The sequence below is a fragment of the Chaetodon auriga genome, chromosome 24 (assembly GCF_051107435.1).
Source record: "Chaetodon auriga isolate fChaAug3 chromosome 24, fChaAug3.hap1, whole genome shotgun sequence".
Lineage (NCBI taxonomy): Eukaryota > Metazoa > Chordata > Actinopteri > Chaetodontiformes > Chaetodontidae > Chaetodon > Chaetodon auriga.
Genome location: NC_135097.1, coordinates 8,890,753 through 8,906,914, shown reverse-complemented (window position 1 = coordinate 8,906,914; position 16,162 = coordinate 8,890,753). Strand labels below are relative to the sequence as shown.

The window sequence follows — 16,162 nt, the reverse complement described above, 5'->3', positions numbered from 1 at the left end:
GCCTTGGCGCATGCACTGTAGGTTGGCTTCTATGGTTGGGATTGTTCCTCTCTCTCTCTCTCTTTCTTTCTGACTCTGAATCAGCAGGTCCCTTCGGTAAACAAGGCAGAGTGATTGTTGGATTTGCATATTCCTGAATAAATCATATTGCATTTCTGCGATAAGCAGTGCACAACTGTTTGGTAGCTTTTCCTCCTCCTTTTTCTTCCTCATCTCCTTTCTACACCATTCACGCATGCTGCCACGAATTAACCCTGATCATGAGGGACCACGGCAAGTGAGAAAGTGCTGCTCAAAATTCATGTTTTCGGCTGTAGGAAAAAACCATGCCATTGGCCCCTGGTGGAGCCCAGACTGCCAACTACGTGGACGGTTAATCAGGCCTGATAATGATGCATGCCCATGTCCGCCACCAAGGACAAGGATGGCAGCCATGCTCAATGGTGGGAGATGGGGGTAGAAAGCCTGGGAGGAGAGGAGGTGGAGATTAAAGAGACTGAAGCTACAGAGAATTGCGATAGCTGAAGAGATGGAGGTGGAGAAGAGGAATGGGAAGATAAGTAGTGGAAGAGGAGAAGAGAGGAGGAGGACTCCCAGATATGAGTCTATGAAGGAGTCTGATCTTCTGGATGAGGTTATTCGATGTGGGTGCAAATTAGTAATTTGTGTGTGTGTGTGTGTGTGTGTGTGTGTGTGTGTGTGTACATGTGCGCAGCCAGGCAGGCATATGGACATGTGTGCATATTCACATCACTGTGTCTAATGGGGCTGGGGGAGGCAGTTCTTAATGTGAACACATCTACACACTGTAGCCCCTTTTTAATTACAGCCCTGGCATGCTAAAGAAGCAACCAGGAGGAAAAAAAAAAAAAAAAAATCCTCCATTAAAGTCGCATGTAGGCCTCAGCCTTCTCCCCCTCATCAGTTCAGCTGATGACTGCTTTTTCTCCCTCTCCCCCCTTATTCCCCTCACTTCCTTGGGAGAATTGGGCTGGTGGTATTTTGGCTGTGAAAAGGAAACCATCGGACGGCAGGGGCATGAATATTCCAAATGACTAATGTTGCACATGCTTATTTTTGACATATCTGGCTTCCGCAGGGAAATAAAACACTTCTAATGCAGGGGGACCATCTGTTATCTGTTGCTGGTGTTTCAGAGCAGGCGGGCTCAGTGTACGCACGCACACACACACACACACACACGCTCGCCCGCGCACACAAAAACACACACAGACACACACGCATACGTACGCAGGCAGACAGATCGACACATTCTCACACAGCGGGAGGCATGCATAGACAGCGAGACACATGCGCACACACATGTACTAACAGCTGAATCCGTCGGGAGCATGCACAACAGACAGGCTCTAAACTCCTATACAAATTGAACGCTCCTTTTTTTTAATTCAGCGTGTTTGTCAAATGTGCTGTAAATCTCGCGCTGTAGGCTGACAGGGAATGCACGCACTTTTTATGCTAGCCATAAATACCTGGGCCTGTCTCCTCGCAGCAGCTGGAGCAGGATAATATGCTTGTGGTGTGAAGGGGGAATAAACTAGCTGCATCACCTTGAAAACAAAACACGAGGCACACAAACAGCCTTCTGCATCAGCCGCACATCTACGCTAGGTGCACACTTAGATTTGTTTGGAAGTATGGCCAAAGGAATGGCTGCATGGTAAACAAAGCTCTCTTATGCATGGATAATCTGTTTGTTGTTTTCAGACAATAGCCAGGCTTCTAGGTATGCTTGCATTCAAGCAACAGATTATTTTGGATAGCTATATTTGCTGTAGAACTCCCTTTGGCCTCGTGTGCCTGTACATTTCAACAGCACGAACTGTGTTTTAAAAAAGATTCCAGGGGATACACACACACACAAACAGCCACATAGCATATAATATGTACATACGATATGGTGAACATCACTGCCTTACTCTCATTTTCGTCCTTGAAAGATGCTATAACCGCATCACCTTTTACACTGAGTGGCCTTTAAAAATACCCCCCATCATAAGTTGCTAATATCTTCCAAATTATTATTATGATTCAGTTCATCACAATATGAAACGGAGGGACGATGCATTGCATTTGTTTGGGACGTCTATGACAAATGATTTAAACAGCGACTTCAAAATCATTGATTTCCCGTAAAACAGCTGATCAAAGGGGAAGGAAAGAGCATCAAAATTATGCACGTCTAATCGATGGTGGAGGACTTGACTGAATCAAATCCGGCCGGCGTCAGGCTGTTGCAAAATAGCTCCAAAAACATCTCTGCTTGTGTGAATGTCAAGGCGGCCGGTAGCTTAGTAAATCACTGAACTCAAACTCACCACCAGAGCTCCATCTGTATGCTTGTCTCATATTGTTAATAATATATGAATATGAAAAAATAATCTGACTTTTATTGTTGACTTTATTTGTAGTATTTCTATTGTCCTGCAGATTCAGAAGAGGCCTTTAGCAGCATGCTCGTGGTGCTCTATATTCACACCTTGCCATCTCATACCTCCCAAACAACACTATTATTTTTATGCGGCTGGACCATACACTCCCTGAGGTGGGCCATTTTTGCCAAGCAGGCATGTGTGCTCCATCCTCGGCTTTTATTTAGAGAGAAGCACTACAAATTCTCTAAACACAGCGCAATTACACGCACGTTCCAGTTGATCCATTGTGGGCACACCTTGATAAAGTCATATGCAACCAGCGTCAGGCAAAATAAACAAACAAACCTCTTGTGTTCAAGGCATAAACAAACGTTGGGGCGTTATTAAAATATGTGACACCATAAAAAGACTCATTTAATCCCAGAAATGAACTCACGCATGCATTAATATCTGCACACACAGGCACGTAAACTCTATGTGGAGGGATTGTTATGTGGGGACCAAAAGAGCAGCCGGGGTAGAGAGGACAGTGAGGTTTAATAGCTTACCTCTGTCAGCCGCCTTTAAGTGATGATCGTCACCCACCAGACTGCCTGGTGCACCTTGTGTGTCTTTGATCTACAAGCACATAATGGAAGCAGAGAGGCACAGAAAACAAGGTCAAAGATCCATACACTTAGAGGACCTTGGCTATCACCTGCATTAATGTATAAAGCGACAACAAAAGCATGTGTGTGTGTGTGTGTCTGCGTGTGTGTGTTTGACAGAGAAAGTGATTTTGAAAGATCATTTCAGCTCAAGTCCATGACTCTAATATGCACCTCCCAGCAGACGCTGAAGACACTGTGCGCTTGATGTTGCAAAATACAAGGTTCCTTTCCGTGCTCTCGGAGGCTCCCAGGAGCCTTTGCAAGACAGTTTAATGATGAAAGACAACATGCCTGGATGCTAGTGTTGTGTTTTAGGTCACAGGGGAAAAACAGGCAGAGCCAAAACAATTTTAGATCTTTAATTTTCTTTTTAAGACGCCACATTCATTTAGAAAGCTCCAAGTCACAATGTGGATCCTCACCTTGTGGAAGACTTTAAGGAGATAATCGCTAAATCTTTCCTAGAGTAAATATTGCTGATTGCTAAGCTGTAGTAGTAAAATATTGATATACTGAATATCAACATATTGACGTTTGTCTCTAGCTGGGAATCTACCTGAGGTTAGAAAAATGTGTGCTGTCTTCTGCTGTTAATGCTTGTAGGCGTTCTCTATCATGAAATTAAAAAGAATAGAAATGTCTCAATTCTCCGCAGAGTGTTCCCACATATGGAGCAGAGGAAATACGGGTCTGATTTGAAGACGTGTCGCATGCTGACGTTGTTCCCTTCACTGGAAAACCAGACTGTAAACTCAACCGTGCAAGCGAGAGACGTCACCAAATGCAATGTGAGTCACCACCTGCTTCAGATCGCTGTGACATCGCATGCAGTATTTGGGCTTCAGAATATTTTTGACAGATTGGGCTGAATACAAATGTAAAATTGTCATGCCAAAAAAAAAAAAAGAAAAGAAAAGAAAACATGTCACTAAATTACAGAGTTTGAAAAATCTTTTAGAATAATAATCCAGAATTGTTGTCCCCATGAAGCTTTGTCAGCTCGGGTTAAACATCTGGAAGGGAATGTCTATTGATACCAAAATCAATCTACTGATCACAGCTCTGTGTTGCTGATGGTTCTAGTAATTTGCCAGTAAACAGTGCTGAGTATCTTCCAAACACATTGACTTGACAAATATGAAAGGTGAGCAGGGCAAATACGACACAATTAAGTGGATACGCAAACATCAGTGTGAAAACAAAACCAAAAAAAAAGACATAAAACAGATTCAGAGGACAGACGCTTCATGAGGATGACATGGTTCAAAGTACCCAGTTAGATCACACCAGGGGAAGATTTCATCTGAAGTAAGCAGTGAAAAATATAAACATAACATTGAGTTTAGTCAATGTCCAACTCCTGTTTTCAGAAGCCATGGCGATGTTTGCTTTCCTGCCTGACTTTGTGGGAAAATTTCCTCATTTAAAATCCTGTTGTGACCAAATCTTTATATGTGCATATACACATGTAAAGATTACTAAATAATCAATGTCTTCTGGACATGGACAACAGCATATGTCAGAACTGAAAAGCTGAAGGATGTCCAGGTGTTTGATGCTTTTCATATTTTTGATATGAAATACACAGCCCATTTTTTTGTTTAACAACGGTTTTGATCTGTTAGAAAAATAGTAGTACCCTCACGACAATAGTCAACGCTCACCTCTCCACAAAAGCCTCAACGAGCTTCGTCTCCTGCACGTACTGTTGCACTGTGACAAGCAGAAATAATGGAAGCATCACTTCAAGCTCAGTCCTCTCAGTCCCCCTACCTTTCTTTTTAATGTCCACATCATTCTCCAGTTCTTGTTTGTGTGTGAGAAGGAGATGCCGGCAGAGCAAAGCCTTCAAGCGGCCACATACGCCGCTTCAAGAAATCAGCCGGCACACGAAAACAGAGGCTCGCTCTTGAAAACTGTCTGCCTTTGAAGGATCTTTATTCTCCATTCCCCTGCTGCTGGAGATGTGTGTAACGGCTTAGACATACAATGGGCGAACCGTGGGTATTTGTCCACCGAGAGCCAGGCCCACCAAATGAAAAGAGGGGCACACATACCCAGAAAGCGCCTAATTAATTGACAAGCAGATATTTCTGAATTCATAATCATCAAACAGACTTCATTTTGTTCCCCCACCACCATCCTCGCCAACCCATCTTCCCAGGCGACTTACTTAAGAGACTTATCTTATAAATACAGCCCTAATCAAAATAAATGACTAAAAGCTCTAAGGGAGTTGAAGGCTATACACATTTACATCAGAGGAACTGATGCAATTTAAATAGCCGCCTGAGCACCGACTTAAGGTTCAAATAATCACAGAGACTCCTAACTTATGTAATACTTTCAGTGTTTTGTGTGTGCTGTTGCTCAGTTTGGCAGACCTATATTCATAACAGCCAAGTAGGAGAGACATGGCCTCCTTCTAAGTGTGTGTTATATTGAATTCCCTCAGCAGCATGCTCAGTTGGTGAAAGTGTCATATTTTACAGAATATTTTTGTTATTTAATGCGTCGCATGCTTTTTGTCTGTTTGAATGTACTTAACGCATGTGCGATCTACATTTCTGCTCCACGTCCCCGTCCCCCCCCCCGTCGGGCTCTGGCTCCACATTTCTTGCAGGGTGCAGCAGTGACTGATTTTTAACAGTCAGTAGCTTACAGCCCCTGTTACGGCCAGTCAGCGTTGTCTGGCTGAGGTGAGACGTAAAGATGGATGGAAGTTTGCCATGAGCCAAAGTTTTGATGGATAAGTTACTGCCACAAAGCCCAATACAACAGATTGCACTGTGAAGCCATATCTCTCAGTGTCCGACAGCTCTCTGTTAAATCAAACAGAAGCTGCTACAGCAATTTAACACTCAGGTTTCAGCTGTACCAAAGTCACTGGCATCTCCGCAGAGGCAGAGCTGAACGGTAAATGTGGCAGCAGCACAATGTTTGCAGAGCTCCCAGATTCTCCTCTGCCTCATGACACTGTTGCTAATGCAGACTGAACTTGAGTGTGACATTTGTGGAAGCCTCTGCAGAGGTTGGACGGGAGTGCAGAGTGAAGGGTTGAGATGGACCTGCTGCGTAGACCTTTTGTAGAGCTCCACACTCACTGCACCAAAGAAGTTCTCGCACTTGTCGGTGAGATGGGTTGTTTCTCCGTGCCTTCCGAAGCAACCCCTTATGACCACGTCAAGAATGACTCACAGGCATTTTCTTACCTGCCAACTGAACTCTAAGCAACTCTAACCAAGCAACTAAAGTTACTTGGTTATGTCTCGACAAAGACAGTGTCTTGCGTGTCAAAGTCCTCCAAAGTTGAAACTCTTCATGAAATCGCAGCCCAACTCCACTTCACTCCAACAAGTGAGACTCCACTGAAATGAAGCGACTGTGGTCCAAAATACTGCTATTATAAATGCTGGTGTGACCAATCACTAATAGCTAAGACCCACTCGAAGCCATCAAATCATGCAACACCATCTCTGCAGCTTCTCGCTTGCTGCTGTGGATGTGTCCACACTTGCGTGACAGAACCAAAAATCAATGCTACAACATGCTTTGTTTGGGAACTATGAACAATAATGCATGCAAATACATCAGAGTATGGACCAGTACGTCAGCACTGATAATAATGCTAAATATAGTTATAGAGCACTTAGTAATAACTGGGTAATATCAACAATTCAATTATTAACGGTTCCTCTGTAATAACATGCCACTTCCTCTAATATAACAGACCAATCATGTACTATTTTAATAGCTTAATGAAAACTGCAACAACAAAAAAAGTGTTTTTGTGCAGTTTTTTCGTTCTGTTAAAGTTGGCCTTGTTGGAAGATCTGATGCTGGCAGCATTTAAGAGTAGATCAAGGCGGCACAGACAGTGTGTGGCGATGTAACTGTGCATATGTGCCTGAGAGACGGCGTGTGCGCTCTGCGAGAGGTAAAATAATGACAGGCGAGAACGGATGGCTGGTGACGCGGCGACGAGGAAAGCGCCTCGTATTTTGGGCCTCAGGCTGGGCAGCTGCGAGAAACTTCTTCTCTCTTATCCCCCCTTCCCCTGGTCCCCCCCTCCACTCCTCCCACTCCTCTCTCCCCCCCTCTGTGGCACTGTTTAAACAGAGGACAAAGACGCCCTGAGTGGTTTTCCTTTTTCCGATCCCATACATGGCTGCTGGCGCTTTCCTCTTCTGTATCTCCAGCTCACAGCCAGAAGAGTGACGGAGTGAGTCATGGTGGTTTTAACAAGTGAATCTTTTGATTAATTTTAATGGCACTTCCTAACAAAATCTTCCTCCAGTAGGAGAAGAGTTTCCTGTCTATTATGACATGTTATTATGTTTTACTCTCACATATGAGTTGAGATCGGAGACTGAAAACGATCACTGCAGCACATTCAGCTCCTTTACTGATTATGCCATATCTTATGTAAAACCATGTATAGATGTTAAACAATACTGATACAGCCAAAAGGCAATCTGTGATGAATACTGCATTTTTAAAAGTTTGGGGGTATTTGTTTGAGTGCGTGCGAGTGAGACAGAGATGAGCATGTTGCTGCTTGTCTTAGCAGCATACTTGACTTTGAAAACTACAGTCAGCGATAAATTCTTGGACATATGGCAGATTTATGTGTGACTAAGTTTGATGAAAACACACAAATTTATGAAAATGAGGGACACACACACACACACATAGCATCTTTTATACATCACTGGCACCCTCCGCTGCATCCTGGGACACCAGTTCAGACAAGAGCGAGAGCCAATTAAAGTTCTTTAATCTAGGAAAATGACTGCATTTCTCTTTATGTATGCGCGCGTGTTGGACGGCTATCAACGCAGAGGAAAATGGCAGCTTGCGTGTCGCCGTCACACTTTCAGGTCATGCCAGTTGGCTTCCCCAACGTGTGACAGCGGTGAGATCCAGACAGAGCAGGAACAAGAAAAAGAGCAGAAGGGGAGAACATGGCAGCCGAGGACTACCACTTCTACATCAAACGAATGTTGTCACAACAGAGGAACTGAGCCGCCCCTGTTAACTGTGACACCATTCAGCTGCTCGTCACACTGAGCAAGGCAAGGTGGAAACCTACTGTAAGTCAAGCAAGCACACTGTTTATTAAATAAGAGAGCAGGAGAGAAGGGAGAGAGCGGCGATGCGGCGGCGGTGGCGGCAAAGTGAGCATACTGTAGTGTTGTCAAATCTTCGTAAGTAGCATGGAAAGGCAGCATTTTCTCATCCCTCCATGAAATTGAATGTTGGGGAGGGAAATGAAGTGTGCCTTCCAATAACAGTAAAGGCAATCATTGAAGCTTGCACTTGAGAAATATGATATTGAGAGGCTGGCGCTGGAGTTTGAGTAGTGCTGAAAGAAACAACAAAAGTGATTATTTGGTGGTATTATTTTATGGTTGATGCAGCATATTTCTATAATGCGCCGCTGAGGGAAGGCTGAGGTCAGCTTAAAAGGTAAAGGCAGATGGAATCATTGTGTATCCTGAAAAGTGAGTCCCTTGAAACAATAACAACCCTTTTTGCAAAGATAATTTTATAATTCACTCAGTGTAAACATCAAAGTTGGCAAAAGAGGCACAGTCAAGTTTCTGTATGATCTTAAAAGCGTGTATCATATCATTAAGTGCTATAAATGTTGCAGTCTCTGCAAAACCAGATTTGTATCCATATGTTGGCATTTTAGCAAACAGCATCAGATGGATCGGCAGAAGTTTTGCAGTCATACAAAATTTTAAAGAAACAGCTAAATGATCAGCAGCCAGACTTGGTCTGAAAGAACTGTTGTCTGTGACAGAAGGAAAATGGGAGGGGAAAAAGGAGTAGGAGTGTCAGGAAGACAGACCAAGAAGAAAGGCTGTCTCCTAGCGGGCGCCGGCGTATGGTCCTGTCAGTCGTCATCGCGTGCCACTCTCTCTGCTCGACACAGTGAAACTGAAGCAATGTACCCCATGAAATATTTACCAAAGTTGTCTTTGCTTAAAAAGAAGGGGGGAGCAAGGGGGAGGCAAAAAATGTGCTGCGATGTGATAGATGGAGAGTCCCCCAAATGCTCTTGATGTCAGGTTTGCTTAGGCCTCTTTACAAAGGGTGGGGGGGGCCACAGAGAGACCAGCAGGGGGTCCATTAAATGTTCACACAAATGTACCCCTAACAGCGCGCCAGTCTCCAGAGCAAAAGCCCCCGATCTCAAAAACACTCTGCTAATTCTGCTGCACTCTCTAAACATCCAAAGCATGCTTTTGCTAGGACCGCTGACTCTGCTGGCTCCTGCTTTTCCACAACATTTTTACGTGTGAGGACAATTCTTTACTGTCACTGTTGATGCTTGAGGTGAGTGTAGCACACTGTCACAACGCTCGCCGTTAGTGCTGTTACTGTGAGTAAATTACAGACCGTAAATTCATTGCTTTCAACCAGGTCGCACTTTGACATTTGAAACTCCCGTGTATTTATTGCCACTCTAACCAATGAGATCTATTTGCAAATACCAGTCTGAACCAGCTTTGAACACTGAGGCCAAGTGAGGCAATCTATAATGTTTTTATGCTGATGGAGAGGTGGGAACCCACCAACGCAAAGAAAGAATGAATGAATCAGCAGAAGAAGAAGAAGGAAGAAGAAGAAGAAGAAGAAGAAGGAGGAGGAGGAGGAGGAGGAGGAAGAGGATGAAGAAGAAGAAGAAGAAGAAGGAAGATAATGATGATGATGATGATGATGATGAAGGAGAAGATGAAGGAAGAAGATGATGATATTAAAGGAGAAGAAGGAAGAAGATGATGATGTCGATGATGATGATGAAGGAGAAGAAAACGGAAGGAGAAGAAGATGATGATGATGATGATGATGATGATGATGATGAAGGACAAGAAGACAAAGATGATGAAGAGTAAAAAGAAGAAAAAAGATGATGATGAAGATAAAAATGAAAGAAGATGATGATAATGCTGATGAAGAAGAAGATGATGATGAAGAGGAAAAAAAGAGGAAGATGATGAAGATGAAGAATGATAATGATGATGATGATGATGATGATGATGATGATGGAAGAGAAGAAGATGATGATGACAATAATGATGGTGAAGATGATGATGGTGGTGATGACACGGCAGGAGAAGGCAGGTTAAAGTCATATAGCATTAGAGAAAAGACTGAAGGATAATTAGCTCCTAATTAGGCTGCATCACAGATGAGGTGATTCATTAGTAATGTAGCATTGCTTTTGAAACAGATAACACTGTCATGGCCGCTGCATTTCTGATGGCCTCTGTTGCTGGGATGAAGTCTGTAATGAAAAAAAAAAAAACGCCATTAAGGCTTCACGGAAGACAATGAGACCAAGTCCTTTGCATCTGTGTAAAAAGGTCACGCCAGTCCCCCGCCTTAATGTAGCACACTCCGTAATACACTCCCTTCCTGATCAGGCTTTGTGATTTAGACATCTCTAGAACATGAAGGGTATGCCCCAACTGAACATATGGCTGGATCGGATGCGACAGAGATGCTTGATCAGGCAGTGAAGAGGTATGAAACTCAACTGCTTACGAGCGGCTGACGACCTCTTGAGAATCCAAGTGTCGCACTCGTGTTTAAGTGGCACGTAGCAGCTGACATGTCTCCTACAGTAAACAGACGCAAAGCTTAAGATTGCTTGATGATAAATGGTTAGCACTTACCAGCGCTTTTCACGAGCTGGTTTGTAGCTGCGTTCCATGCAATGAAGAATAAATCAGTTCCGTCGCACCAGCGGAAATCCGTTAACATAAAAAATTTATAATATCCTAAAATCCAATAAGCCTTCACTTTTCTCACAGAGATGATAAAATATCAACAGGAGAAAGAAAATACATGACGTGCACGACGAACAACAGTAGAGTAAAAAGTAGCCTGTTGTGCATCGTCTACTGCACGCAAGAACTCTGCACTGAACAACAACCAGCCTGTCCTCATCTAATAACACAACAAAGAGCTTTAGTGTGCCAAAAATGGTCACATTTACTGTTCCATCACAGTTAAAATGATGTCCAAACAGCCAATCTACTTACTCTATAGCCATGGCCATTAATAAATAAAATACTATCAGTATAGGGCTATGAAAAGACATAATGCACTTCATCTTCAAACACCTCGAGGTTCACAGAAAATGAACATCAATGTACCTCTAGGATCGTATCTGGACACCTCAGTCAACACTTCCAATGTTTGAAATGAGACTGGATGATAGCTAAAGGTAAAGACGGGGTTAGATGAACTGGATGTATTTCAGAGGCCAGTTTTTCAAACCTTACTTATATCCTAACCTTTATGTTTGACACAAGGAAGTCTTTGTAGAAAGTAATAAAGTAATAAACAAACATATACACTAAAAGCTGCTCTATCGTGAATCTTAAAAGGCCAATCAACATTCTTTGAAGTCTTTTGGACATCCATCACTTTTCCATCTTACAGACTAAGTATTTTTCTGTTTCAACCTTCTGGACAACCTTTTTATTCTATTTCTTTTGCCATATGTTCCCTGACCTTTTAAGCAGGGTTATTTATTTAACAGATGTCGAAATAAAGAAAAAAGGGTTCATTTGAGGTAAAAAAAATATATATTGTTTTGGTTCTAGTACTGAAAAGACACCATCATATTAGCAACAATTGCACATTTTCTAAATGACAGCTAGCCCAAATTGTGAAAAGGAACATCAAGAAAGGATATACTTCATAAATATATCAGTATCATAGCTGTATGAAAACTAAGGGCAGACTCATCGAAATCTAACGACAGCAATGTCACATTTTGGATGATTTGGCGTTTTATTTTATAAGACTTCATTGGCTAGGCGATAAAAGGGAGCATTACAGTAATTAACCATGGTAGCAATGAACGCATCTACATGTCACTCTACAAAGGAAGGAGAACAAAAGAGGCAGTTTTGGTGATATTTCTAAGGGGACATCAAAATCCAGACCGGTGCTGCTGCTAACAGCAATAGTGCAAACAAAACCCTTCCATTTCAAGTCCATGTGCATTGCAGTGGGGTTTTCATGTAAAGACAGCGGACAGGAACTTGCCTTATAATTTATATTCGATGATGGAGCTACACTAAGAGAAGCCAGGCGGACGGTGAAATCTAATCTGAACCTCAATGTTTTTTGTCTATGGAAATGACGAGCTTCTTATCGGCAGAGTGGGTTATTTGAGCAGATCCTCGCTGTGGCTTAGCGATGGGACTCAATCACTGCTGCCCAGCGATACGCCTCACTTTCGTCCTCTCCCTCTCTCATCTTTTTATCTGGAGGAGCGGAAATGAAAGGATGCTATCTCGCACTCGCCGCGTCCTCAGTTCAGGAGACGGGGAGAGGCACGGACATTTTCTTTTAGGCTTAGCTGTCAGATGAAAACGTGGTTTATGAACCTGCGCTCAGAAAGAAATATGTTGGCAGTTTAGGGACTCTAAATTAACACAGACTGAAGAAAGGAAGGTATTATGAGGTTATTTGTGTCGTGGCTGTCAAGATAGGATAGAGGCATGAGATAAATCTAATCACACTCTGGTAACTAGCAGAACATCACTGCGTCAACTCACCAGTGGCTCCATTTCCAACTCTGGAGTAATCAAGCTTTTGCACATTATTGTTAATGGAACACAATTTTTCTTCATTTTGTGCTTCTCGTCTTGATTTTCTCTTGTCTCTATATTGTTCCTGGAGGTTATTGCACACAGTCGGTGCAGACAGCAGTGCTTTGTTTTCCTATGCACATCTATCTTGCCACTGTTAGAAAGTTGTTTTTAACAGCCAATGGAAAGGTTTTGGGTAGGGATCAAAGTAAAATGGCACAAAGAGGGAAAGATTTCGATCTGCTTTAGGTGGATGAAGGAAGGGATCGATGATGTATACGCACAGCATTTATGAAGTCAATTTATTTCATTGGAATTGGTGTGATCATTGGATTCACACACACTTTGGTGAACTTTGACATGCAAATTCCCAACATTTTAACAACTGCAAGCTGTCTTTTGAGTCCAAAACTGGAGGAAACTGTTGTATTAGCCGCGTCAAGCTGGAATTATGCTTCTGCAAAGATGCACATAAATGTCTCCATACCAACTAGGAGGCTACGGCCGTTCAAGCAGCTCTGTGAGGCTGTGTTACACAGTACACAGTGGTATTTTAAGCTGAATGTTCCACGATCCACTACATTAGTTTAATGTGTTTAATGTGCATGATAACATCAATACTTAACACTAAGTATAGCTGAGGTTGGTGGGAGTGTTATCAGTTTTGCAGGTATAAATTAATCTAACCTAATGATGGTGCTAGATGAGGACAAATTTCACGAGGAGAGACCATGAATGTCTGTACCAAATTTCATGGCAATCCATCCAATAATTGTTACACGTGACACGAATGTTTACAGACGACAGTGAGTAGAATCAAGTAGTCACTACTCAGGATGTTTTCACACTTGCGTAGTCCAGTTAAATCAGTTTGCTTCGTCATGATTGCACTCTGGCGTGGACCAAAAAAGGAGGTGGTCTCAGTCCAGTCTCGAATGAACTCTGGACCGGTTCGTTTCTTGTGGGAATGTGATCCCACTCAACTACCTGGTGTACTCTGCACGTTTGAGCTAAATGGCTCCTGTAGCCAGTTATGCATTAGTATGTTGTTGTACACAGTCAATATTAGCTCCCTTGCTCTGCTCAGTCGTGTGAAGGCAACACATCTTTGCACAGTGTGAAGCAGTAGAGTACATCAAGACGTTTCCTCTAATTGCATTCGATATTCTGTTGGTATAGTTTTGACTGTTATATTGCCCAAATAATTACCACAGCTATGAGCAAATGCAACTGTGCTGGTGCTCCATGTTGAACTGCATAGCCATGTTTCTCTCACAGATGTAGGTATAAGAAATAAAGGAATGAAGGAGTGAAGGATGAATGTGGATAGCGAGAAGAAATGGAAAAAAAGAGAGAGAAAAGAGGAAACAAAGACCGTTGGGGCTCACCTTGACACTGTCTCCTTTTGTCAGGATGTCCCAGAGTGTGTGCTGAAACTTGGTGAGATCCATCTGATGGCCTCCCCCCAACAAAGCCTGCAAAGAGTGGTAAGAGTCAAATTCAAATACTTTTTAATTAAAGAATAATTAGTCACAGTCAAATAGCATACAAACACCGTGCAAACACAGTTCATGAATCAAACATGGGGGGAAAAAAATGTCTAGAGCCTCTCTGTCTTCACAGGCACTCAACATAGACCATGTTGTCTTCTCTTGTAAATTCTTAATACAACCAAATACACGACCTGCGCCACAAATGCACACATCTCCTCAAAAGCATGTATACATTCTGACACATCTTAGGATGCACACACAAGCTCGTAATCTTACATCTATTGCAGAGTGCCTGCTGGCCCCCACAGGTATGGGCTTATGAAAAGTGCATTACATGACTGATAATAAACCGCACACCATCCATCTCCCATTCAGCTCACCTCCCAATAATCCCCGCTGCCATATCTGCTTATCTATTCAAGTCACTCTCTCATTAAATCAGCTTTTACAGCCAAACGGAAGAAGTTTACTGCTTATAGAAGTCAAATACCATTAATCACGGAAAAGGCTGTAGTTATACAGATAAACTGCATGTTTTAATTCACTGGAGGACAAACACATCATTCCTCGTATCTGAATAAACTCCTGCCGAGAAAAAAAAAAAAAAAAGGAGGGGGGGAAATTGACAAGCGAATTAATCTGCTGTCTTTTGCCTGCTGAAATGGAAGGCAGTGAGGCGGTGCGTACCAGTGGATGCCCATCAGTCACAGGACCTTGTGCGAGGCCCGAAAGAGCCGAATGCGATGCTGCTGTGCATTGGAAGGTAAAGGATGGGGACGGAGGGGTGGAAGGTGGTGCAGCTTTCAGTGTTTATTCATCTGAAACAGTGTCCCCTGGAAGCCATTTTGGCAGCGATGTATCACAGCAGGCACTGACCTTTAGATACTATGCACAATTAAGCTAAGATAATAAACACGGCTGCGGATGTGGACATTTGGACAGGAAGGCAGGTGCTGTGAAAAGTTCTTTTGTGCTTAGGTAGCCTTTGCAAAGCCAAACTGAAAAGTGTTTGTTTGAAATGCATACAAATGATGTCGTGTGCGTCGAGAGGAAATGAGCTGAATGCGAGTTTTGTTCGAGGCTGAAGTTCAGAGTTTGTTATGCAGCATTCAGTCTTTTTTTTTAGTCTTTTGTTATGGGTGACATGCTCTTTGTATCTTGAGGTCGACCTCTGTTTATGAATAAGCAAAATTGTGCTTCGGTGGGACTTTTCATTTGTGAGGACTTGCTGTTTTTCTCAGCAATAAAATCATTTTAAGTACTGAACCACTGGTCATGCAAAACAAAGACATTTGAAGGCATCGCCACAGGTTTCAGAACGCTTTCGTGATGGGCATTTTTCACTAGTTTTTGACATTTCACAGACTAAACTGAAATGAATCGATCATGAAAATCCCCCCCAGTTGCAGCCGTGTACTGCAGTTTGTCAGATTCTGTTCGGTTAAGCAGCTGCCACAGATTCAAGCATTAGGCTCACGGTTGCGGAAATCCTCATGCTTCCCCCATCTGTTTTACACCCATCACAACAATCATTTTAGCTTGCTTGGCTAACAGTTTAAGAGTATAAAGATGACTGGGGAACTAATGTGAACCTTTTCCACTCCCGCGGTGTGTAACTGGAATGAGCCTCCACCCTGTCCATGTTAATTTACTGGAATAAAAAAAAACAGGAAATCTGGCTGACGACAAGAGAACAGAGTGTTTGCAGTCCAAAATGCTGCTAGAAAGTCAAAAATTCCTTCAAAATCCTCAACCAAAATGTGATATTATACAAATTCTTGTGGCTATATCGCACATTAAGCATGCCTCACTTTTAAGCAGCAGTACGCTCAGCCTGCAAACTGTATCTGAACTTCAATTTCTGAGCGATTTGACTCCCGTTATGTGGAAATTCACCAACGCTCCTGACAAATAAGCTGTGTAGTTGATTTAGTCAAACGAACACGAGGGCTGATAAAACAGTATGCAAAGATATTGCCTTACAGAGAGAAAGAAGAGAGGAA

The 16,162-nt window shown here is 42.7% G+C and overlaps 1 protein-coding gene across 5 annotated transcripts in view; it reads right to left on the bottom strand.

Moving 5' to 3' along the window:
* The window catches only part of LOC143316832 (glucosidase 2 subunit beta-like), a 124,356-nt gene that overhangs the window by 74,430 nt on the left and 33,764 nt on the right, over nucleotides 1-16,162 (bottom strand). For all 5 annotated transcript variants that reach the window (XR_013076625.1, XR_013076626.1, XR_013076627.1 and 2 more), the window contains exons 9-10: nucleotides 14,055-14,141; nucleotides 2,945-3,014 (exon numbers count right to left, since the gene is read on the bottom strand). Coding sequence is in view for 2 of the 5 variants with exons in the window: in XM_076724539.1 (XP_076580654.1) it covers nucleotides 2,945-3,014; nucleotides 14,055-14,141 (157 nt within the window). In the remaining 3 variants the exon portion in view is untranslated. The remainder of the gene's footprint in view (nucleotides 1-2,944; nucleotides 3,015-14,054; nucleotides 14,142-16,162) is intronic.